Source organism: Choristoneura fumiferana, chromosome 2 (assembly GCF_025370935.1).
Source record: "Choristoneura fumiferana chromosome 2, NRCan_CFum_1, whole genome shotgun sequence".
Classification (NCBI taxonomy): domain Eukaryota; kingdom Metazoa; phylum Arthropoda; class Insecta; order Lepidoptera; family Tortricidae; genus Choristoneura; species Choristoneura fumiferana.
This window is the reverse complement of record NC_133473.1, coordinates 8746739-8771259: the sequence shown is the minus strand read 5'-3', so window position 1 is coordinate 8771259 and position 24521 is coordinate 8746739. Positions and strand designations below refer to the sequence as shown.

The following is a 24521-nucleotide window of genomic DNA, read 5'->3' as shown; positions in this document are numbered from 1 at the left end:
CATATGTAGTTTGGGTTACAATGCAAGTAGTCAGGAAAAAAGCTTGTATCTTAAATAATTTATTGAATTTTATTATTTTTATTTATTTATTTTATTTTAGTTCATTGTATCTTAAATGTTTTTTTACCGAAAACCCTTTTTTTAATTTTGTAATAGAGCCAGAGCCTATTATACGAAAACGAAGGTCTGGCTGCCGTGGGATCTTGGTCCATAAGAATAACAGCATAGGTACTGTACTGTACAATGTGGATAAAAGACGTTTAGATATTTCGAGTTCTTTGAAAGTTCAAATTTTCAGGATGTGGGGGTGCGGCCCGGGAGACGAGCTGTCGGTGGGCCTCCAACAAGATGGAGCGACGACCTGGTTCAGATCACGGTGAATGCGGAAAACACAAGACGGTCTGAGTGGAGAGCCTTGGGTGAGGCCTATGTCCAGCAGTGGACGTCTTTCGGCTGACATGATGATACAGGGTGCTTGGCAGATGGATGAACATACATATAATGTCGGCGGCCGGTCGTAAAATCAGCCAGATGACGGAAATTTCTAGGCATATCATGAAATGACGCCATTTAATGATATGCTTTGTAGTTGGCCAGGCATATCACGATGTGCCTGAGAAACAATACGGCAGATCGATTAGAGCGACGCATTCGTCGATATTCGTAGATATAGAGCTAGGATAGGTAGATAGGTGCTAGGGGTATAGACCGGGAACATCGTGATATAACGAAAAAAAGTAAAGTTTAGGTACGACGAGCGAAGCGAGGAGTGGTTAGCATGAATTGTGACCACAACGCACGAGCTGAGCGAGCGAAGCGAGCGTGCCTCGGCAGCGGCCGGCAAAGTGCTAGAACCGATATGGCGGAGTTTCATGATATGCCTAGGAATTTCATGATCTGCCTAAACTGGCCAAATCATGAAATGGCGGCGTTTCATGATATGCCTAGGAATTTCACGATTTGCCTAAACGTCACTAGGCCAATCGTTAAACGTTGAGTTTTGAACGATATGGCGGATGTCCCTTAACCAATTCACGATATGCCTAGGAATTTCGTGATTTGGCGGATTTCGCGATCGGCCGCCGACACATATATAGGGGATAGATGAATAGATCGGGCCACATGCAACGTGGTCTAGCATAAGAAAATTCACTTTAGGGCCAGAGATTTATTTTTATTTTTATTATTCTGATACCCCGTTTTCATGATTTAAAATTTAAATAAAAATAATAATAAATCTTTATTGTTCAAAACACATGTATAATTACAATATGAACCTGGAGACTGTGTTTTTTCACTGTGTTACAGTCTCCAGTAGATACCATTATCATGAACATAGATTCATTGTTAAGAACAAGAACAAACAGACTATCAATTTGGAAAAAAAAGACCATTAGGACAAAATAAAAAATATACACGTATGTCCAGCCATCAGTCAAACACCCTGGCTCTATACTACGAAGCAAAATTCGAACTTCGTATCTTGCCGACCCGCTGATGCTGATATTATTTAATAGGCGAGTGGGAGGGAGTTGGTTCTTATTTTGAGATCAACTAAATCAGATCAGCTGGGGGAATGACAACAGTAATAAAAACAAACATAATTTATTTAACTTTATCTACATCGCGTCTAAATTGGATTACACAAAAATACCCTTAAAGAAATTGATTTACGCAATTTTGATTACATCTTTCACATTATTCAGAGCCACTTTGTAACTGCAACTTAAAGCGGTGTGAAATACACAAAAAACAAGTTTTGTTCTCCATTAAAGTAAAACTGCTACACCTACATACATTATATGTATAACTTTGAAGAGTTACAGAGTGATTTTGAACAAGGGGCGTGTGGGATATTTAACATTGGACTTTGGGCGGGTCGGGCTTGGGAAACTCGCCGACTTGGTCGATGTAGTACTGGTAAGCGCGGAAGGGCTTAAGTTCCCATGGGGCCTGGTCTTCGATTTGCGTCAGGTTGACTCCCAGGTCCATCAGCGTGGGACATTGGGGATTGACGACGTCTGTCGTGGATTCCTGTTGATAGAAAAATAATTTAGTTTCAAAGATATCAAGCATATCATATTATTATATAAATAAAAATGAATCCTAAAATGTGTTGCTAAGCGCAAAACTTGGGAACGGTTTGACCGATTTCGCTAATTCTTTTTTTGTTGTGTTCGTTATGTAACCAATCAGAGTGCAGTGCAGTTCCTTATTTCGAATAAATTAATTTACGCCTCCACCCTTTAATTTTTTAATCTTACCTTTTCAATAGCCTCCCAGGAGACATTTCCGAAGGGGTATCCCGGGGATAACATGTTGATGGCCATTACCTTTGAATGAAATAAAATCCAACTATATTATAAATGCGAAAGTGTGTGTTTGTATGTTTGTCCGTCTTTCACGTCGAAACGGAGCGACGGATCGACGTAATTTTTGGCATAGAGATAGATTATGGGCCAGAGAGTGACATAGGCTACTTTTTATCCCGAAAAAATGCAGAGTTCTTGAGGGAACGGCGCGCGATAACCGAATTCCACGCGAGCGAAGCCGCGGGCAAAAGCTAGAAAGGCAGTACGGGACATGCATAGCATACAGTACCTACCGGCCAAAAATATATCACCTTTACGTTTTTTTACCTAAACTTTTTTATATAGTAAAGTAAGTTATTTTTACCCGACCGCAAGCATAAACTAGAAACGATTGTACCGACTGTCGCCGAGCACGCCCTCCACCGTCAGGGCGGCGCTGTTAAGAGTCCACCCACGCCAAACTGCGCGAGCGGTTTGTACCTCACCCCCGCGACCCCTCTGAGATAGATCGCGTGCAACCGCGATTTGTTCGTAGGCGTTATCTGATAGCGACGCGTTTTCGCGCGCAGCGCGGCGAAATTATTATTCCCTCAATGGCGGCCTTAAGGCTTGGGCCAAATGTCAGTTGCGATGACAGGGTTGCGGGAAATGTCAAAACGATCGTTTGTTATGGAGTTTGTATTGAATACGTCATATACTGACTGCTATGACAAGGCTATGACGTTACAATTTCCCACGTTCAAACTGATTCAATTTTATGTACTTAGGTACTTAGGTAATTCGATTTATTAACTTGAAAATCGCCGAAATTACGAAAAATGTGAAAATTCGGTTATTATGAGTATTTTCAAAGCTGCATTCCAATACAATACAATGACTCTTTATTGTACTCCGGTCTGAGTGGAGAGCCTTGGGAGAGGCCTATTATGTCCAGCAGTGGACGTCTTTCGGGTGACACAATACTAAAGTTCACCTAACTTTTATTTTCTTGGGTACACTTTAATTTAACTATGGCCTATGAAATACACCTACATTTCTAAAAGTGTATTAGTAATTTCTTGCTAGAGAAATACCTATATCAAAATATTAAAAATTAAGCAAGATATATTTCTCAAAATGTAGACAAAACTGAAGATAACTTATAATACCTATACTCATTTAGGTAGGTATACACTAAAATATGGATCCATTTGCAGATAGGTATCGATTTTATATTTGAAAACCAAAACCTCATTTGCTTCGTACAGTCGGATAAAACATTCAAAGGACATAACATTGCCTGGCGGGCAATTTTTTCAATCACAAGTGGACATTATATTGAGTAAAATTACCCACGTTTATAATTTTATAAAGCACTTACGTTTACAAACTTAAATTTTAATAAACACAAAATAAACATTGTACTTTGCTCTGATAACTGTTATTTTTATATGTTTTATGTACAATAGAGAGTTATATAAGCCCTTTATTGAACAAAAAATACTCATTCGTGACAATCGATTTTATAAGAAAATGGCCCTAAGGCAAAGTTGACGGTTTTTTTGCCCAAAATTCAGAACCAACATAAAAATACAACCGATAACCTCCTCCTTTTTTCTGAAGTCAGTTAAGCTCAGGCTTCTAATAGACTCTCGTTAATAATCCCCTTTTTACAGCCCTTAATGCACAATGTACTTTTGTGTCAATATTAGTTCCAATTCCAAATATTACCCGCTATGATCCTGTTACAACAAGGCCATAGTCGGTAGGAAAATACAAACTGAAATATAGATGCACAGAAAAACCAGAAAAAGAGACCAGCATCCTCAGCATGACAGAGGTGTCAACTTCTAGATTTTTTCTCGCCTGCTTGCCTAAATATCAAAATTTTCCAGGCGTTACTCCAAACAGGGGACAGGGGGTCCTGTCAAAAATCAGCAATTTGTATTCAATCAGTGTTCTATCAATGTCGTATGTATACAAACACCTCTATATTATGTTTGAGTTTTCTAATAATTTTATCATATTTATGAGTTAAACGCTAATAACCAATAACAAATTATAACAACAACAGTTTGTATATGACACTAAAAACACCGATTGAATACAGAACTAGGCCACGTATGTCCCTTATTTTTAATAGGAAGTACCACCTACAAAACTTTGATATTTCGGCAAGTAGTAGGTCAATATATGGTTAATTCTTAGAAAAAAAGTTAGAGGTGTCACTACTTCAAAACCAAATAAAAGAAATGTGTCTTTTATTTGGTATTTTTTTTAAATTTATATGATTTTTGAGTGGCGATGTAAATCTATATAAAGAACAACTTTAAAATTTGAAACAAATCGCTTGATTACATACTGATAATAAATACATTAAAAAAACAAAAGTCAAGAACTGACACAAGTAGGATATTCATACTCAACATAAATATTCTTGGAGATACGAGTACTCGCAGAAAAAACTGTGCCCATTTGATAAAAGGGACGGCTTACTAGAAAAACCAAACTATGAACTGTTACCTAACGACTAAATGCAATCACTTTGTCTGAATTAATAAATTATTTACTATTTTAATTGTACTTTAGATTTATAAAACTGGAGTTCCAAGAGTGGAGAAATTACGTATAAAGAAAGAAAGAAGGATATTTTATTAACACTAATACAAAAAGCACAAAGTGCAGTATTTGAACCTGTAAGTGAGAACTTTTTCTACTATTATAACGCATGTGGGCAATGTTGTCTAAATAACTTTGCCCGTTATAAAATTCAATCAATAAGTTACTTTGCCCAACGATTAATAAAGTAAATATTTGTTTTATATAAGTCATGTTATTTAGTGGGTGTCTCAAAATAATGTAGGTACTTACTGTACTAAAATAGTGCTTGTGTAGTGTAGATGTATCATCATCTGGTTCAGAGACCTCAGTGCGTTTTTTTACTGTAGAACATGTTAATCCAGGGTATTTATTACCTGTATGGCAAATTTCATGCAAATCCGTTCAGTAGTTTCTACGTGAAAGAGTAACAAACATCCATCCATCGCCATACTTAAAAAAATGTTTAGAATTTTATTTGTAGAGAATTTTATGTAGATTACTTATGTTTTTAGAACATTTTTTGCTGTGGTTTACGAGTTATTTACGAAAAACTAAATGGGACTTTTACACAAACTCCTCCCCACCCGTTAGCTCTACCCCCACCCATCAGTACCTACTTTTAGTATGTGGTCTTAAACACCATCCCCTACAACTATGCCAAAATTGACTTATACGCGAGATTTCCCCGAGAGGCAGTTTTTGGTCTTCGTTGGGTAGGCTATATACTCGTACCACACGTATTAAGTTTGAACACATGTCCTATATTCCTACTATGGTAGTTATCAGTTTATAAGTAATAGACAAAATATGGAGCCAATAAAACTATTTAGACTACTAACCAATTTTTCTGTACTTACCTAATTCTTGTAATAAACAACACACTTACTTTACAACTTCTGACATGTTGTCTGTCATTGTACGAGTATGAGGGCTTCTTGTTTTTTTTGTGCGTTATTTAATTTATTTCTCGGTGTTGACTATCCTAAAACACCTTAAATACCCAAATACAGTGATAACGTAATTTAATAATAATTTCCTTACTCATAGATTGAGTGTTATGAAAGAAGTGTAAATGTAAAGTTTTTTTCGTAAATGAATTTTGTGGAGAAAAGCGACGCAGGTCAATCAGGCAGAGCACCTAAGCGCTCACTGTTTCTCTGCGTTGAAGTGACAGAGAAGCAATATGTCGTCGGCGTGGCGTAAGTCTTTGCTCATCAAAAAATTGGAAATAAAATAAATGCAAAGAAATTACGATTTAGATTTAAGAAATAACACGACAGATATTATTATTACGTTTTGTTTGTAAATCAGACTTAGTAATTTGATTATAGTGTCTTTATAAATAACGGAGTATTTTTGGTTTCTAAATCAAAGTAAGAGCTCACTTTGGCAATAAAATCTATCGAGCCAAATTAGTTTAATCGTGTTTTGAAAGCAACGACTAACTCAGGAATACGATCAAGATTATGGTAATATTTTTTTTATTGCCACGAAGTACACCAATTTTATACCACGTCTGTTTAAAAATAGCAGTGACTGGCGTAGGTCGCCCTTAACTCCCATAACCTTACATTTTGGTCATTTAAAAAAAAAGGTGTACATCTTGCTGTTTATATTATTTCGTAAAAAACTCATTACATGGCCTAATATACCTGTTAGTTAATATACGTGCTACAAGATAACAAATGTCGGTTAGTCCAAAAAAGTATAGGTAAAAAATATAAAGGTGATATATTTTTGGCCGGTATTATCCAAACAATGCGGGTGCACCGTTAATTATTAGGTGTGTTGTCTATGGGCGAAAGATATGAGTACGACTGAAATCCATTTCATGGTGTTTGCATGTGCCTACTTATTGAAACTGTTGCTGCTGGTAGTATAAAAAAGTGATACTGATAAAATATGTAAAACAGCTCTTTGTTGCCCACTTGCTGAATAAATATTCTAATTTTTGATTTCGTCAATTGTCCTTGATTTGTTTTTTGTTGTTTAGATAATAATATCTTTAATTCTATTTAATCAAACAATATGTCCGAACCTTGATGGGTAGAATGGGGTCGTATTTCATGTCAAATCGCCGGTAGCCCCACTTCTCGTCCTTTCGCATCAGCTTATAGAACCAGTCCACCAGGTCTGCTAACAAATAGCGCTTAGGCCTGCAAAATATTAATGTGTGTCATATCTCTACTTCAACATTAGCAAAAATTCAACTACTATAATAATAGTGTTTGTGTGGATTTGTTACTACATATTTCAATCTAAAATGACCGGATGGATTTGGATGAAATTTGGTATAGCTATAGTATAGCTTGATCTCTGCAATAACGGTTCCACGAAATAGGTACCGCGGTGGGCGGGGCTTAAATAGGAACAATGATGCGCCACTCGAGAGTTGCGGTTGCGTCGTGGAAAGTTTCGATTATGTCATTCGTGCATAATTATTGTTTTTGCACTATTTGATATTTTGCAAAAATGCTAACATAGGAATTACATTTCATTAGTAAGTAAATAAATATTTTGAAAACTATTATGTACTTGACGATTTACGGAGATTCCAAGAGTAAACCCAAAATATTATAAGCTAAGTGTAAGCTAAGAGATGTGAAATTTTGCACTTGTGTTCTTCTCTTCATGCAACGTAAATAAGGACTTCAATATTAATTTTGGGAATTAAGTAAAATTTCCAAATACTTAAGTAAGAAAAAAAAGTTACCTATAGGAAAAACAAAACCGTTTTTTATTTCACTAGATCTGCACAAGATATCGATAGTATCTGCTGTTGTTATTATTTGATCAAGACTTCGCATGTATTTGAGTCTCACCCGATGGCCTGATAGACCTGGCAGCGTGTGTCAGGATCGCGGGCCGCGTTGACGATGCCCTGCGCCACGTCCGAAACGAACACGGGCTGCTTCACTGTCTCCATGCCCGCCTTATACAGAGTGAGGAACTGCCCGTGGATGCGCCAGCCCGAGGCGAAGTATCTGCGGAAACAAAACACTATATACTAATGTTATAAAAGCGAATGTATGTGGCTGTGAGCGAGTGTTTGCGTCTTGTGCCTGTATGTGTGTGCGTGTGTTTGCGTGCGTATTCGTGCGCGAACGTGCGTGTGCGTACAGTCGGTGCTTTAGCCTACATATCCACTTTTCTATGCAATTAGTGTGAAGAAGTGGAAGTACATATGTTAGGGAACCCACTGTACAAATGTGTTTGTTACTCATTCACGATTCAATGGCTTTGAATGAAATTGGATGCACCAAAAAAAATCTAAGTATAGTTTTTATTTTATTTGGAAGAAATAGGATATTTTTAAATACCATTATGTAATTGATTTTGAATTTGGATGAGTATTTAATTTTTTATAATTTTTTTTACGAAATATTTGGATGACGTCACAGTGAGATCATACGTTCCATTGCATTTAAAAATTTAGGTCGTACCATAACTAATCTGTAGCTTACATTGACAATAAATAATTCAAATATTAGGGTCCTAAATGAACAAGAGAAATAGTTTTATTATTTCTCTTCTTTTAGCTTCGATAATTCCTTGTTTATTTAATGGTGTGATAATAAATAGATATCTCTTTTAAAAGTCCTGATATTTAAAACCGTTTTGTATTTCACTTGAACGTAGTAGATTCGATAATTTGCTGTTGTAAAAATACATTGGAATACTCGTATACATTTCGGACTTTACGATAGATTGACAACTGTTTCAAACCGGGTGCGCATGCCCTGTGATTCCGAAAGTTCATCTTTGTCACTCTTTGCTATTATATAAGCAGGAAGTGCCATTTGCAAACTGTCAATTTGCTTAAGAGTGTAGACTGCTGTTATAACTGCCTCGTGATGAGACACTGCAGGGGTCAAATGAGGGTCATTATTTATTTTGTTTATTTATTCAGTTTATGCACATTTGTGGAAGTCTGATTTATGAACATATCGCTTCACAAAGCCTATTAGTTGAAAGTTTTCGATTACATATGTTTCAATTGGCACAACCCAATTGGTATCTAGATCGCTGAGTATCGGGATGTAACCCAGTAAACTCCCAAATCTCAACTGCTAAACCTGAAACTTGAAATTTTGCACAGGTATTCATCACTCAATTTAAATGAAGACCACAGTGTATTTTTGAGAATTTTTAGGGTATTTTGTTAATTCCTAATAGTTCACGCTCAGCTGCAGGGAAAGGCTTTAGTAGTAGCGTAATAATTTCTAACAGTAGACGGGTGAAAATTGAAATAAGTGTACCTACCTAATAGCTACTGCAATAAGTATGCAATGAAATTGAGAAAATTATTATTATTATTTAAATAATCAGGCAGGCAGTTGAGAGCAACTAATAGGTGCCTGTATCTAGCTGTTTCTTGGTCAAGTATTCTTTGTATTGTTAATGTAAATTGTGATGAAAATGAGGAAATTTTAACAAAATTAGAAACATTAGGTAGGGTTCACTTTTAGTACAATTTTGTCAGTTTTGTTACAGTTTCCTCAGTATTTTTACAATTTCAGTTTCATAGCAATTTCTTTATGGTACTATACAGGTCTATCTATACACAGAATTTACAAGCTTTACTTAGTTAGGGATTAGGTAATTTGGTGTTAACAGTTTGTTTGTTTGTTTATAAGCTATGGTGGTAGTGTTTGACCAATTCAATCTAAGCAGAGGGTAAGGTCGCACTCTGAATTTTCACGAAATTGTATGGAATTCAATTGAAATTCGGTGAAACATCCCTGAAGGATTAGAGAAAAACATTTGAATAAATATTGCATGGAAGTCCAATCCGCAGGGCGTGAAACTACGGCCAAGCCCTTTGTTCTGACAGGAGGCCTGTAGCCATGTATATAGCTGGGATGATGATGAATTTGGTGTTAACAGTTTGTTTGTTTGTTTATAAGTACTATTTATTGTACAGTCGAACAAATTCAATCATGACCCAGGGTGGAACCTTTGCGCTACTAATGTCATGTTGTCATCTCATACTTTTCACAAGGAAATCATTTTTAATCTTGGGTCATGGTTCAATTCAAAAGAAGTAACAAAAAGGTTACAAAAAAAATTAAGTGTAAAGTACAAAGGCGGACTTATCCCTGAAGGGATCGACCAAAATAGAGAAAAACATTTGAATAAACATAAATGCATATGTAAACCCTTTATACCTAAATACCACGATAAAAAAACCGGCCAAGAGCGTGTCGGACACGCCCGAAACAGGGTTCCGTAGCCATTACGAAAAAATTAAGTAATATTTTTCTAAGGATTTCGTATTTTGTACGGAATATTCCAAGTTTAGGTATTTTTTATACCTTAGGCTGCTATATACTCTTAAACTACTAATGATTCTCAAGAAAACTTAAAGTTATAGTTTTCCTTGTAAGTTTGATATACTTAATACCATCCTGAATTTTTTCAAATTTTTCCACCCATCGGTTTAGATTTTAGAGGGGGATGCTGCGATTTTAATGAAAATTTGCACTTTAAAGTTGAATATTTTGCAAACAAATCACTGAATCGACAAATCGTTTTAGCAACCCCCTAATGGTTTTAAAAGACTTATCCAACAATACCCCACACTACAAGGTTAGATGAGAAAAAAAAATCACCCCCACTTTACGTCTATGGGAGGTACTCTAAAAAAAATGTACTTGAATTTTTTATTAAACCATTTTGTCGGCATAGTTAACATATTATTCATGCAAAAATATAGCTTTCTAGCATTGATAGTCCCTGAGCAAAGCCGCGGACAAACAGACAAACAGACAGACATGGCGAAACTATAAGGGTTCCGTTTTTGCCATTTTGGCTACGGAACCCTAAAAAAATTGAAGTTGTGCACCTCTCGCGGGTGAGGACTCATTTAAACGTTCTAGTTATAGCACCGCCTCCCCTCTTCGCCGCCCGGGAGACGAGCTATCAGTAGGCCTCCAACAAGATGGAGCGACGACCTGGTTAAGATCGCGGGATCGCGTTGGATGCGGAAAGCACAAGACCGGTATTAGTGGAGCGCCTTAGCATAGGCCTCCCCCTATGTCCAGCAGTGGATGTCTTTCGGCTGACAATATGATAATGATGATAGCGCCGCCTCTGGGCACAAGCTGCCTAAAATCAGTCAGGTCTTGGCGCGCACATACTGGGGCCTGCAACTTAGTGTGGAGTAGTGGCCCTGTTTAATCGCCAGAGTTACCACACTAGTTGTTAGTTTTGTGCCATGACTGTACTCAAGTATTGAATCACTTTGAAAAAAAAAAAGAATTTGTCTGTATGTTGAGGAAAATCTAGCAATACTGCTTGAATATGGCAATAATTTACATGCTAACATGATCAATAGACATTACATGCAGTCCTTTTTAAGATGGCATTATTAATCTTGGACAACACCTGATACAACTCTCGGCACGTAAGTGTATTGGTGACTGTTAATTTTAAGCCCGTTCACTGGAATGTGATCAGAATAAGGACATCAGAGACAGGTATTTGGATGGTATGGGCTTGTTCAATGGAGGTGTAAATGTAATTCTAAGTCAACCTCTTTCAGGAGAAGCGATGCTGATTTACAGATTCATTACACAGGCCTTTGCATCCAGAGACGTGGTTGCAGTGCAAGGGAGAGCGCAATATCTGTAGTGTGGTATATATAACTGAGGCTCCCCATGAGGCTAACATAGTCACATTTGGTGTACTAAAGCCTCATTAAAACATTAGATAAAAAAAGTCCTTACGCTCTCCAGCCATGCATCTTATGTTATATGCATTAACAGTCATTGTTACAATTACATTCCGCAGCTGTACTAATCCTTGGAAAACATGTTATAAATAATATAGAGTTAAACTGGTTGTACCTGATGAACCTATCCTCAGAGCCGTAGATATCAGAAGCGCGAATGATGGTAGCAGTGGGGAATTCCTCCTTCACCGCACACTCTCCAAGGTACTTGCTGATTTTGAACATGGATGGTTTCCTTAGCACTAGAGGCTTGGGGTTCTCTTCCGCATTCAAATAAGAAAGGTGAATGAACCTTTCTACTCCCATCTCACGGCAGATTCTGAAAAAGGATATGTTGCAAACATTACAGTAAATATTTCATTGCACCAGGGGGATTCAGGATTTTTTCTGAAAGTGGCACAAGGGGCAGACGGGCAAAAAAATCAACAATAACTGTTAAAAATAAACTTGAAGAATTAATTTCCACTGTACCCAAAAATACCATTTGAGAGGGGCACATGACATTGGAATTTGTCACATTGATTGATTTATTGAAATTTCTAATAAGCATGTTGAATTTGTAATAAGCATTTCTAATAATAAGCATGTTGAAGTTCGCAGGTGGTAGGACCTTGTGCAAGGTCTGCCCGGATTGCTACTATCGTCTTGCTCGCTAATCCTGCCGTGAAGCAGCAGTGCTTGCACTGTTGTTTTGGTGTGGAGAGTAAGACAGCCAGTGAAATTACTGGAACTTGAGGTATCCCATCTTAGGCCTCTAGGTTGGCAACGCATCTGCTGTACCCCTGGTGTTGCAGATGTTTATGGGCGGTGGTGATCTCTTACCATCAGGAGACCCACTTGCTTGTTTGCCATCCAGTCAAAAAAAAAAAAGTAAGTTATGTTAGGGTCATAAACTTATAAACAGTGTTTTTTTCTGTTTGCTTGTAGTTTTTCTTTTAGTATAATACCTTCCATACTTGTTTCCTTTTTGCTATGTTCTGATTTCTAAATAAATTGTTCATCCAACAGAATATTGACAAAATTACTTACCTATTGACGATTTTATAAGTTTTTTTTAACAGTATCAAATGTTATGATTTCATACTGTTATTCTCATTCTCATTCAAAACATAGTGTTTTTGTAAATATGCCATCATTCTATGGGATGAGTAACATATCTACAAGAAAAATAAAAGATTACTAATTACCTAGCCAGACGCCGAGCACCATCCACATGAACATCCTGGAACTTAAAATTCTTGGTTTCATAGTCTCGGCCCACTAGGTTGATGACAACATTGGAGTGACGTACAGCTTTTGCAATAGACTCCTCGTCCCGTAAATCATATGGGGTGAACAGAACTTGGCCCAAGTCTCCACACACTTTGAGACGTTGGGAGTCATAGAAGTCACTTCGGTATGGGATGATCATCTATAATATTTGAAATAAAATCATTTTTATTCAGATTTTTCCAAAACACATAAAACTATTTTTATTTTTACTTAGTTTTGTTTATACTGTATTGCCAACTAGAAATTTTTTGACACTTATCATCGTATTTAGTGGTTTAGCAGAATCTGAAACTTATATTACAATCAATACAGTGGTCATTGATTTCATTACCTGTGTGCCAATTTTCCCTAGTTTATTGCACACGTAGCGGCCCACGAACCCCGAGGCCCCGAATATGGTCGCTACGATGCCGTTGAAGCTGCTACGGCCGCCAGTACCGCGCTTGTATGCCGCGAGGTTAACTTTGCCATCGGAGCTATAGGGCGCAGACTTGATGTAAACAACACTCAGTGACCCGGTTTTAGCTGAAAATTTTCACATAGTTCAATTATGACCCTGGAAGTGTATAACAGAGCCTTACATGTTTATTTGTATATTGTGTTATCCAATACAAATCTATCAGTTAAGCCTGGAATTATGTAAGACTTAAGTGCTATTTTGAATAGGATTTATACGATCTGTCAAGAACTTACGTATGAGTTTAGTTGTAAAATGGCCTGTTAAAGCTGCCGAAGCCATTTTTAGGCCAATATTTCTTCAAAATTGATTAATTTCGAGTCGATTTTCATATGCAGCTCCTCTCTTTGCAATGACAACTATCATAAACTGACATATGTTTTGCCGTCAGATGTCAGGCTGTTTCAGACACATTTATTGACGCTGCCATTGAAGCTTACGTGCTTTCCACAGACATGGTGCTTTCGCTCGCAGACTAAGGTCAACCGCACATTTTTGTTCTGTTGTTTGATCTGATAAAATTATAGTCGAGAATTTCATGATATTTCAAATTGTGGACTTAATTGTCAGGCTTATATTGTAATTAAATAATTTTATTTCTTTAAATTTTATTATTTTAATTTCAGAAACAAAACAACTCTAGCTGCACCTGAGAGTGGTTGGGTTGAGATTATTTGAGATGAGTACTGACTGAGTTCACTTCACTAGTTCACTATCACTACTGTCTGTCAAATCGTCTGTCATCTAATAGTACTTCATTGATTCATATCTATTAAAAACAAACAGCTAATAAGTATTAACTTGTTTTTTAATTGCCAAGGAAGAACATTTTAGTTGTATATGAATTACAAGTAATAATATAGTTTTGCATTTAAATAATACATTTCAATAATATTATAGGTACCAAGTAGTGATATAAACAAAACACTTATCATGGAAGACGATGAGATTGAACTAATTAGCGGTGGTGATAAGCTCCAAGAAGTGGCTCAAGTATTACAAGAATTTATTAGAAAGGTAATTTGTTATTCAGAATATAATTGTTTGATCCCTCATTTCGAGCTAGATTAACAAGGAAATTCACTGTTAATTTTTCAGAATGAAACAACATTCACATTCCCAAATTTGAATGGAAATAATAAACGTGTGATCTTATGGGCAGCGTTGTTCCAACATCTCCAGAACAAAGCGTCAGCACCAATTCACACCCTGTGTTTGGCAGCTATAAGGGTGCTAAGGTTTGTTAAATAAAAAAACTTGGTACTTTAAAAAAACTTGGTATCTATAAAAAACTTGGTACTTTTTCAATTACAATTTGGGTATTACCTATATTTCCTGCATTCTCCCCACTCTTTTTTGTTTTGTAAAAATAGCTATTGTCTCTATGGTTAAAACTCACTTTTTTCATCCTTTTATTTAGCTATAAAATGAAATATAATTTATATTTTCAATTACAGTCGAGACAAATCAGAACTTGAAAACTTGATATGTGAGAAATGGATAACAACATTGATTGAGCGTGCTGGGTTATACAATTTTGTGGGCATCAATGAAGAGAGTATGGCACCTTTAGAATTGCCTCAGAAAGAAATAGCAATTGAGGCATTAAAGTGTCTGTGCAATGTGGCCTTTAACAGCGAAGTGGCCCGGGCCTTGTGTGCCCACACAAGCATTGCTCAGGGTCTTATTGCCCGACTCAGGATCTACAAAGACATCCCTTTTAAAGAGGAAATTATGTTGTTTGACATAAAGTTGTTATTCATCTTAACTGCTCTTAGGCAGGATATTAAGATGAAGATAAAAGATGAACTGCATGGGATGGACTATTTGATATGCTGTCTCAATGAGCAGCTGAAAGAGGCTACACCCTCAGGGGAAAATAGTGCTATGGATCAGGATCAACATTTCTTTTTTACTGTAAGTAAAAATAAATTACTAATTGCCAGTGTGTGTCATGTTTGAGCTGTGATATATTATATGACTTCTCAATCATTAATGTGTTAAATCCTGGTTAGCTTGATTATGATTAGGTTAATATAAGTAATATTTTTTATAGTAGTTAAAACAAATTAACAAACCAAGATAAAATAACTAACCTCTGTAAAAATAAGGTGGGGGCTTTGCAGCAATTCAACTATTGCTTCCTGTGTGTTACAAAAATCGATTAATAATAAAAACATGGATATATTGTATGTCCATGAACTAAAAATCTCGGGCACCACCACCATTATGGCATGGTCTGTGGTCACATGGTTGTAATTGGTTTTAATTCATGTACATTATTCTTAGATTGTGGTAACACACGGGAAAAGGTAGTTGAAACACTTAGAGCAATTTTTTTATTAACTGCATGTTTCAACTTTATGCTGGCAGTTTGAGGCTTGATGTAAATGTGTTCTCACTCATTGCAAAAAAATGCATACTTTTGTATCAGGATAATCAACAAGCTATATCCTGTGAGATCCTCAAGTCGATGTTCAACTTAATTCTTCGACCGGGTTTAGAGGAGTCCATCAGTGAAGCTGATGAATCTATGTACCTGAAACTGATGCCGGTGCTGACCTCTCTGTTGTACACGCAAACCACAAATGAGGATAAACTAATGGAGCTAAGGAGTAATGTGGCTAATCTTTTGACAAGGTAAATTTAATGAAATTTTGAGTTTAGGTAGAAACCAAATTTTTGGTTCAACATTATCCATTCAAATCTTTGGCTTATGTTCAAGTAAAAACATCTGTTAGTTTTACAACCATAGCAAAATATGATAGGTACAATAAATTCTGGACTGTTTTATTGGTTTTTCTTTAAGTTTATCAAACCAGGCTTGCAATTAGATTAGATTAACAGTTACTTTTGCATAAACTCAAAAAAAATGCCTTTAACTTCCACTTTTAGGGAAAATTTATATGAATATATCTTCGCAGAGGATGGAAGAGTTCTACTTGCTTGAATTTTAGGGTACAGTATGTATGTTACCTCTGCTATTTCTTGATCTAATGTTGTCTTCGCAGTGTCCCACCACCATTTTACACATATCTTACCCCCGTGTTGGACCCCGGCGAGACAGCCGAATTCGTGTTCGAGGGCAAAAACATGGACGCGTTACAGTCGTTGGTACAGCTGTTGCAGTATAGATTGACTGGTACCACGGTAAGTAGGAAGCTAGTGTCAAGCCAAGTTATAAAATCTTGAATGAAACTAGAAGCATGAAATCAAATATATCTTACATTTCCCTAGTTTTTTGTTGCTATCTGTTCTTAAAATTTGTCGTACAGTGACAGTCTCGTGTATACGGGACGTACGGCAACCCAAAAACCCACAATGAACTACTAATTCAACTCAACAGAACACCAAGAATCAATACGAGAATCTATCCCCAATACTGACGGTGATGAACAAAGCAGCGCGCGGCAGTCGCGTGGCCCGCAAGTTCTTGCGGCGCGCGGTGCTGCCGCCGCTGAGGGATGTGTCCCGCCCGCCGGAACATGGCGGCGAGCTGCGTAACCAGCTGTGCAGACTACTGACTACACCAGTTAGTTCCGTGCGGGATCTGGTTGCTGAGTTCCTGTTTGTCTTGTGCAAGGAGAAAGGTTAGTGCTTAAGTCTTCAGTAGTCACTTGTTTTTATAGTAATATATTTTCGTCGGTATGGATGTTGCGACCGCCAGAACGTGGCTGTGAGCTGTGTAATCATTAATCAACTGTGTCGACCGATTACGCCCGTGTGCGTAGGTGACTCATTTACTTATTCTGTATTTCACACGCATCCCACGCCAATCAGGAAGAGCGCGTTAAGATACGTATTGTCGCACGATAATATAATGATTTTGTAAAATTTGTACCGTTCTACGCTTATGTGGTATAAGTACAAGTCAGTAAGTGGCCTTATTAAATAGGTAGGAACACTTGTAATTTACACACTATACAGGCTGTTTTTTCACGTAACAAAAATGTTGTTACTTTTCTTCCAGTGGGCCGCATGGTGAAATACACTGGCTTCGGTAACGCGGCCGGCCACTTGGCGCAAAAGGGCCTCCTAGGAGGCGGGGGAGGCGGAGGTCGCTACTCGTCAAGTAGTGACGACTCTGACACGGAGGAATATCTCGAGGCGGCCCCGCGCATCGACCCCGTGGTCGGATGCACGCGACCCCCGCGGGCAAACCCCTTCGAGGGTATGAGTGAAGAACAGGTAAGTCCAATACATAATACACAAACTTGGATATTTAATTGAACTTTCAATTCAATTCAATTCGTGGAAGTATAGCTCCATCGATACTATCGATGATTCCGCCAATGTCGAGGTTGGAAAAGACACTATCTGTTAGTCGCTGTGCGGTAGCTTTCGTGTGCGATACTCGGATGAGAATGGGACATAATAATTAAATACATAAATATGTATACTTACCTACATAATTACGGTTAGGGCTCATAATGTCCCACTCGCAAAATGTCCCTTTGTCCCTTTCGCAAAACGTCCCTTTTATTAAATGTCCCATTCTTAAAACGACCTCTCTGCAAAATGTCCCGTTCTCAAAATGTCCCGTCACATAAATTACGTCCCGTTCGCAAAACATCCCTTTCGCAAAATGTCCCGTTCGCAAAACGTCCCTTTCGCAAAATGTCCCTTCCGCAAAATGTCCTTCCTTTCAATCCATGAGAGAGAGCCTAATTTCTTTATTTAAACAAGAATTTTGCAGGCGGGATATTTTGCGAAAGGGACGTTTTGCGAACGGGACATTTTGCTAATGTGACATTTTGCAGACGAGACGTTTTGCGAAAGGGGCTTTTTCCGAAGGGCCATTTTGCGAAAACAATGGGACGTTTTGAGAATGGGACGTAATTTTGGTGGTGGGACATTTTGCGAGTGGGACATTATGAGCCCTAACCATAATTACGTCACTCGTTAGTAATATTGTCAACTGGTTTTAGAAAGAACAAAAGGAAACATTTAGTCGTGACATTATCGTAAAAATAAAACCAAATTGCTGCTTTTGCAGTTTGGAAAATACGATATCGGCAGATAGCGACGGCATGGTTGGTGTATTTTGCTTACTTTAATAGCATTATTTCGTACGGCCTTATTTTATGGGGATCTGCTGCAGACATTGAGTCAATTTTTATCTTACAAAAGAGAGCTATTAGAGCAATTAATAATTTGAAGACGCGTGAATCTTTAAAATCTTTTTTTAAGGAAACAGGTATCCTAACCCTGCCGTCGCTTTATGTTTTTGAAATAATCATGTATGTTAGGAAGAACATATGTGATTTTCCCACTGACGTCGATAAGCCAAAGGCTACTAAAACACAGGGAAGCTTAAAGTTCCATCTTACAGACTGGCTAAAACCAAAAAGTCGTTTCTGGGAAATTGCATACGTTTTTATAATAAAATTCCAAAAAATATTACAATTGAAACTGATACAAAATTCAGATCTATTGTCAAGAAGACATTAATATCTAAGGCGTATTATAAAGTTAATGATTATATCATGGACAGGGATTTTTGGAATTAAATCCGATCCGCATTGGCGATCCCTTCAAATAGCGAACCTACTGTTTTAAAAATAAAGTTGTGTTAAATACTTGTGTGTAAATATATCATAATAATATTGTAAATCTGTTTAAAAAAAATACCTCGTTGAGTTTCTTGCCGGATTCTTCTCAACAGAGGTTTTTCCGAACCGGTGGTAGTTTTTTTTTGACATTCATAAGTGCTTGTTATAGCCTAAATTGAATAAAGATATTTTGACTTTGACTTTGTGTCCCTACAGGCTTATAGAACGCAATAACTTACTATGAATGACAAAACTGCTATATATCAAATAACTACTGCAATTCAATATATAAAAAAATCTGTATCTGTCTGTTGCAGAAAGAATACGAAGCTATGAAGCTGGTCAACTTGTTCGACAAGATGGTGTCGGAGGGAGTGGTCCGGCCGGCGCGCGTGGGGCCCGACGGCCGCCCGCAGGCCATCGACCACGTGCTGGAGCTGAGGGATCACCCGCCTAACCGCCCGCAGTCTTAAGCCCCTGCCCCTTACCACAAGGTTTTGACATTCTAACTAGCTAACTACATGGTTTTAAGGTGTCGCTACAGTCATTTACCATCGCATCGCAAACCGGGATTGCTGAGCCACGCGCCACTGTACATGATTTAACCTTTTTCCTGTAATGTTTTGGTTTGTTAATTTTTTTTTATTCGACTGGATGGTAAACGAGCAAGTGGGTCTCCTGATGGTAAGAGATCAACACCGCCCATAAACATCTGCAACACCAGGGGTATTGCAGATGCGTTGCCAACCTAGAGGCCTAAGATGGTATACCTCAAGTGCCAGTAATTTCTCCGGCTGTCTTACTCTCCACGCCGAAACACAACAGTGCAAGCACTGCTGCTTCACGGCAGGATTAGCGAGCAAGATGGTGGTAGCAATCCGGGCGGACATACTATTTTTTTACTAGTACATATATATATCTCGGTTAACCCTTTTCCAGACTCAGCCAAAGCCAAAGTCAAAATATCTTTATATTCAATTTAGGCCATAACAAGCACTTATGAATGTCAAAAAAAAATACTACCACCGGTTCGGAAAAACCTCCTGCCAAGCCAATACAAAATGAATCATAATTTTATTTTGTTTACCTATTAGGGATTAATTTAAAAACGAATAATACTTTTAACCACTTAAATTGAATTTTTACCATATTTTAAATTCAACATGGTCTAATTTTTGTGTACATTTATGTGGTCGCTATATGCACTATGCCTGGAAAAGGGTTAAAAGCGTAAAATTTTAATCAACTTAATTTTATACTGTTATCGAATGTCTTGTATTGCGGTTTCCAGGGAATTATTAGTGGATTGACGGGGCTACAGTAGTTGGGAATGAATGGTGTTAAGCGCACGCGCGGCAGTGCTGTTCGGAGGCGTATTGTATTATAAGTACAAGCGAGTGATTTACTTTAAGTATTTCAATCATTCATAATTTTAGGTAGCATAATTAACTTAAGTATCTGTGAGCGAAATGCTGATAAACGTATGTGTATTTAGATTTTTTAATCGGTCCAAAGTTTGGTATTTCACATTCGGCTTTCGCACAATGTATAAAGACGAATGTGCTTTTTATGATTATTTAAATATGTAAGTTTATTACCAAATTTGTGCCAAATGCTAGTTTGTGAGAATTTGAAGAGCTTAGGTTTTAACAAGTTCATTATGTAAACTGCGAACTAGTGTGTATCTAGCATCTACTTATGTAAAGATAGTGTAGCCTACGAATAAATTACAAGTCAGGAAGCGTAACTCAGAACAAATTCCACACAAAAAGTGGCCATACTTTAAATCAAAACGACTTACCTATGATTCAAAACGAATCATTTTCGAGGTTGCAAAAAGACGTGCTTGTTGATTGGTTAAAATTCAGAAACAAAGCAGGGATTGGTTTGCGGGCGAGATGTAATGTCAGATGACGCGCAGGACACGATTTTTAAGCCCATTTCTCTATCGCGTAAGGCCTTTTCTCTATCGCAGTTACAATTCCTGACTTATTATTTATTCGTAGGGTGTAGCTCTTACCTAATCTGTCATTGTATTAGAAATATTACTTGGATTATAAGCTTCTTCTTCTGTTGTACTAGAAAAACATTATCATGTTATCAAAAACTACAATATTGGACAAACCTATTTCCTAGACTTAGGGGCTGTTTCACCATCCATTGATTAGTGTTAACTGGCGGTTAGGTGTGATGCCGTCTCTATTTGTTTTTTTCGAATAGACGGAGGCGGCATCACATTTAACCGTCGTTTAACGCTAATCAATGGATGGTGAAACAGCCCCTTATTATTATTAAATATTTTCCTTGCGGATTCGCGATTAATTCTTTATTAATTTATTATACTAAGGGGCTGTTTCACCATCCATTGATTAGTGTTAACTGACGGTTAAATGTGATGCCGTCTCCGTCTATTTGAACAAAACAAATAGAGACGGCATCACATTTAACCGCCAGTTAACACTAATCAATGGATGGTGAAACAGCCCCTTAGTAGTTAGGTAGGTACAGTTGTAACACGGGATTGTTTTGAGCTGAGCCGCTGGCTTGTTCGTAATTATGACTTGTAAAGGTAATCGATTTATAAATGACAATATTTACTCGGAGAATGTATTGCTCGGCTAAGTTACGAACATTGGCAAGAGGCATCATAACTATCCCGTGTGGAGAGCGTGTGTAGAGGTCATGTGAGATCTAAACAATTAAAATTAACAACCTATTCATTTTATCTTGCGCAGAAGTGATTTGATAAGTCCTTGCCGTAAAGATTTAGCTCTTCATTCATAAAAAGTTACAAACGGAGGGACGATCGGACGTTGTTAGTGTTGTGTGTCGGTGTGATGGGGCAATAAATAAAAATGACCAAGTGCGGGTAGTTCGAAGGACTCGCGCTGCTAGACAGACTTGACACCCCACATTTCAGTCTACTCGTAACCACGGCCACTGTAATGTAGTCGAAATGTCGAGGTAAATATTACTCGTGTGTGTTAGCGTGATGAGTCCCGTTTATGGTATTTTGACTATGAATGTATTAATTTAAATTGTAGATTAGTAAGTTACATAATTTAATTGAGAAAATTTAAAGGAAATTATACAGCCGTAACAGACGGACTGTATTGTAACTGCAACGGCTGACCTGACTGCTTATACATTTCGACCGCAGCTAGCGCGCAGGTTCCGTACAGACTTGCTAACTCATCCCAGCCTATATACGTCCCACTGCTGGGCACAGGCCTCCTCTTAGAACAAGAGGGCTTGGGCCATAGTTCCCACGCGGGCCCAGTGTGGATTGGGAACTTCGCACGAACCATTGAATCGCTTCGCAGGTTTGTGCAGGTTTCCTCACGATGTTTTCCTTCACCGCAAAGCTCGTGGTAAATTTCAAATGTAATTCCGCACATGAATTTCGAAAAACTCAGAGGTGCGAGCCGGGGTTCGAACCCACGACCCTCTGCTTGAGAGGCGATAGGTCAAACCACTAGGCCACCACGGCTTCATACGGCGGTTTTTGACTTGCTAACTGCACCGAAAAATGTATGTATGTACAGTCGGCAGTTACGTTGCAGTTGGAATACAGTCCGTCTGGAAGTGCTCTTAGGGCCGTTTAATGGCACCTATAAATGCCGACCGCTCATACGAATCAAGTCAGCGTGCAATTTTGCCACCTGCAATGGAACTGCAGTGAAAAATGAATGTGTAAAAAGTGGGCGGTTCACAGTTGCGGTTGGAATGCAGTTCAACTGCAAAGGCCCTTAGATAATGAAAAAGATACTTGTAATGGCGCGGAAGTCCAAGGCGGGTATCTTAAAACAAGCTCATGATCACGTACACCACACGAGTACAAGCAACAGATTATGTGGTGAGTTATGAAGTGAGCGGTTAAGTAATCGGTTAGGAGTCACCTATAAATTACGTCAAACATTTAGGGGGAAGGGGTCGGGGGTTTGTGGCACAGAAACAAAATAATTGCAAATATTATACCAACGGGTTTGCTAAAATGATCATATTTTTAGTGGTGTGACGTACTTTATGTATGTGACGGCCCTTCAGTCTCGCGCAGTTCTCCGAAAAGCCAAATCACTGGCCTCCCTACAGACAATTTAATGAGGACTATCACGTATGAATTCGCCGCTAGAGGCGCTAGTGTAGCGTGAGGTTTCCGAAATGTCAAATCTCATAGTTTTTGGGTGAGCTACGCGGGTTTATTTATAATTAGAATAATTTTGTGAATATTTTGCAATATCTGAAATTAATTATGGCAATTATGCGTTACGGGGCAATGAATGTCTGTCCGCCCTTTTTTCCGAACAAAACGGGACTACGCAACACTGTGGTTGCTCGATATTTTTATGGTATGGGTTTTAAGGCGTATTTAATATGATTTTAATCTAAACTTTGTTTTCACGCCCGTAATAACAGACTTTGAAAGCCACACTTAAAAACCTCACGCAACAGTGGCGCCATCTAGAAAGACAAAAAGCTGTAGCCCTCATTGAGAGAGAAGGGTGGGGGGGGGGCGATAACTGTCACTCGTGTGACTTTTGCAGTCCCGGGCTAAGCCGTTAGATGGCGCTACATGTATAGTTCACTATGTTAATTTCGCTAATGTTAATATTAAATATTATAAACAAAAAACAATTATAAATTTCTGAGGTAACATTTTAGCCTCATTGCCGTTTCGATTAGTGTTACTTGATTACCTCTTGCATCAACATCTGTAGCTGTAGTTGTATTTGTATTTATATAGGTAAAAGTGTCTCTCGTCGACTCTCAACACCTTCATCCCATTTCAGCATTCCCAGTATTCTAGATTCGTTTAAATTGTCTCATACTTTTTCATATTCGTATAATTCCTCTTCTATGATTGGTTTGGATAGGTATTTAACTAAATGTAAACAGAACAACGTCAATTGGTGCCTTAAATATTGACAGTTTGTTTACATTTAGTTAAATACATATCAAAACCAAGTATAACAGCATCTAGCAAGAAGCATTTAATCTTGGCGGTTTGCCCTTGTGCCATTTAAAGCTGCATATATGTAGTGAGCCTAACTTACCTAGTGTCTTGTATGTTCACTTTTTTAGTTGACGAAAGGGATGTGAAAAAATGTGGAAAACTTATATGAAATTGTACAAAAGCTTAAATTGTCTGGCAGTGTCTTGACTTGAAGCTCTATCATCTTAAGTCGTTTCCCACTTCCATCTAATTATAAGCGAACGATATCAGTATAAATAAAATTATAGTACCTAAGTTATAATACCAATTTATGAGAAATTTACAATTTATGTTTTTTTAATTTAGTAATATAAGTATACTTTATATATCCAAGCACCAGTCTTAAATAAAAGCTGAAGCAAATATAATAATATTGTTAATGATTTAACATTACCCATCTATCGATTAATTTTAATAGTTCCTATCAATTACGTCCCTCCTCCCCCCGTCCAATTTTTGAATTGCTTTTAGTAATGCAAATCAATAGAAGTCACGAGTTTTTTTCGCGCGCAAATGAATTTTTTAAACTACGAGCGCAGTCCTTCCCAAAAACAAGCGATATAAAATATATGTACTACCTATTATTTGATGAAATAAAACTGGATAACTCACGATTCAAATC

The 24521-nt window shown here is 37.6% G+C and overlaps 2 protein-coding genes across 2 annotated transcripts; one reads left to right on the top strand and one right to left on the bottom strand.

Annotated features, from left to right (window-relative positions):
* Positions 1 to 1589: 1589 nt before the first annotated feature.
* ND-39 (NADH:ubiquinone oxidoreductase subunit 39) lies at positions 1590 to 13725 on the bottom strand. Its single transcript, XM_074107512.1, has 8 exons — positions 13591 to 13725; positions 13229 to 13422; positions 12813 to 13036; positions 11741 to 11944; positions 7715 to 7876; positions 6931 to 7048; positions 2265 to 2333; positions 1590 to 2034 (listed from the first exon to the last, which is right to left on the bottom strand). The coding sequence occupies exons 1-8, from the start codon at positions 13634 to 13636 to the stop codon at positions 1858 to 1860; spliced, it is 1194 nt and encodes a 397-aa protein (XP_073963613.1). The 5' UTR covers positions 13637 to 13725; the 3' UTR covers positions 1590 to 1857.
* Positions 13726 to 14072: 347 nt separating this feature from the next.
* LOC141442312 (chaperone Ric-8A-like) lies at positions 14073 to 24270 on the top strand. The gene is made up of 10 exons (XM_074107271.1): positions 14073 to 14147; positions 14255 to 14371; positions 14453 to 14592; positions 14812 to 15271; positions 15789 to 15994; positions 16366 to 16504; positions 16701 to 16944; positions 17325 to 17542; positions 19224 to 19400; positions 20198 to 24270. The coding sequence occupies exons 2-9, from the start codon at positions 14288 to 14290 to the stop codon at positions 19377 to 19379; spliced, it is 1647 nt and encodes a 548-aa protein (XP_073963372.1). The 5' UTR covers positions 14073 to 14147; positions 14255 to 14287; the 3' UTR covers positions 19380 to 19400; positions 20198 to 24270.
* Positions 24271 to 24521: the final 251 nt, after the last annotated feature.

Bases quoted from the DNA above. Each gene is read 5' to 3' on its own strand.
- LOC141442312 (XM_074107271.1), top strand. From the start codon at position 14,288: ATGGAAGACGATGAGATTGAACTAATTAGCGGTGGTGATAAGCTCCAA. The intron at 16,505-16,700 runs GTAAGTAGGAAG...TCAACTCAACAG, and splicing joins ATAGATTGACTGGTACCACG to AACACCAAGAATCAATACGA. The intron at 17,543-19,223 runs GTAAGTCCAATA...TGTCTGTTGCAG, and splicing joins AGGGTATGAGTGAAGAACAG to AAAGAATACGAAGCTATGAA.
- ND-39 (XM_074107512.1), bottom strand. From the start codon at position 13,636: ATGGCTTCGGCAGCTTTAACAGGCCATTTTACAACTAAACTCATAC. The intron at 13,423-13,590 runs GTAAGTTCTTGA...GAAAATTTTCAG, and splicing joins TTTTACAACTAAACTCATAC to CTAAAACCGGGTCACTGAGT. The intron at 2,035-2,264 runs GTAAGATTAAAA...TTCTATCAACAG, and splicing joins CCTGGGAGGCTATTGAAAAG to GAATCCACGACAGACGTCGT.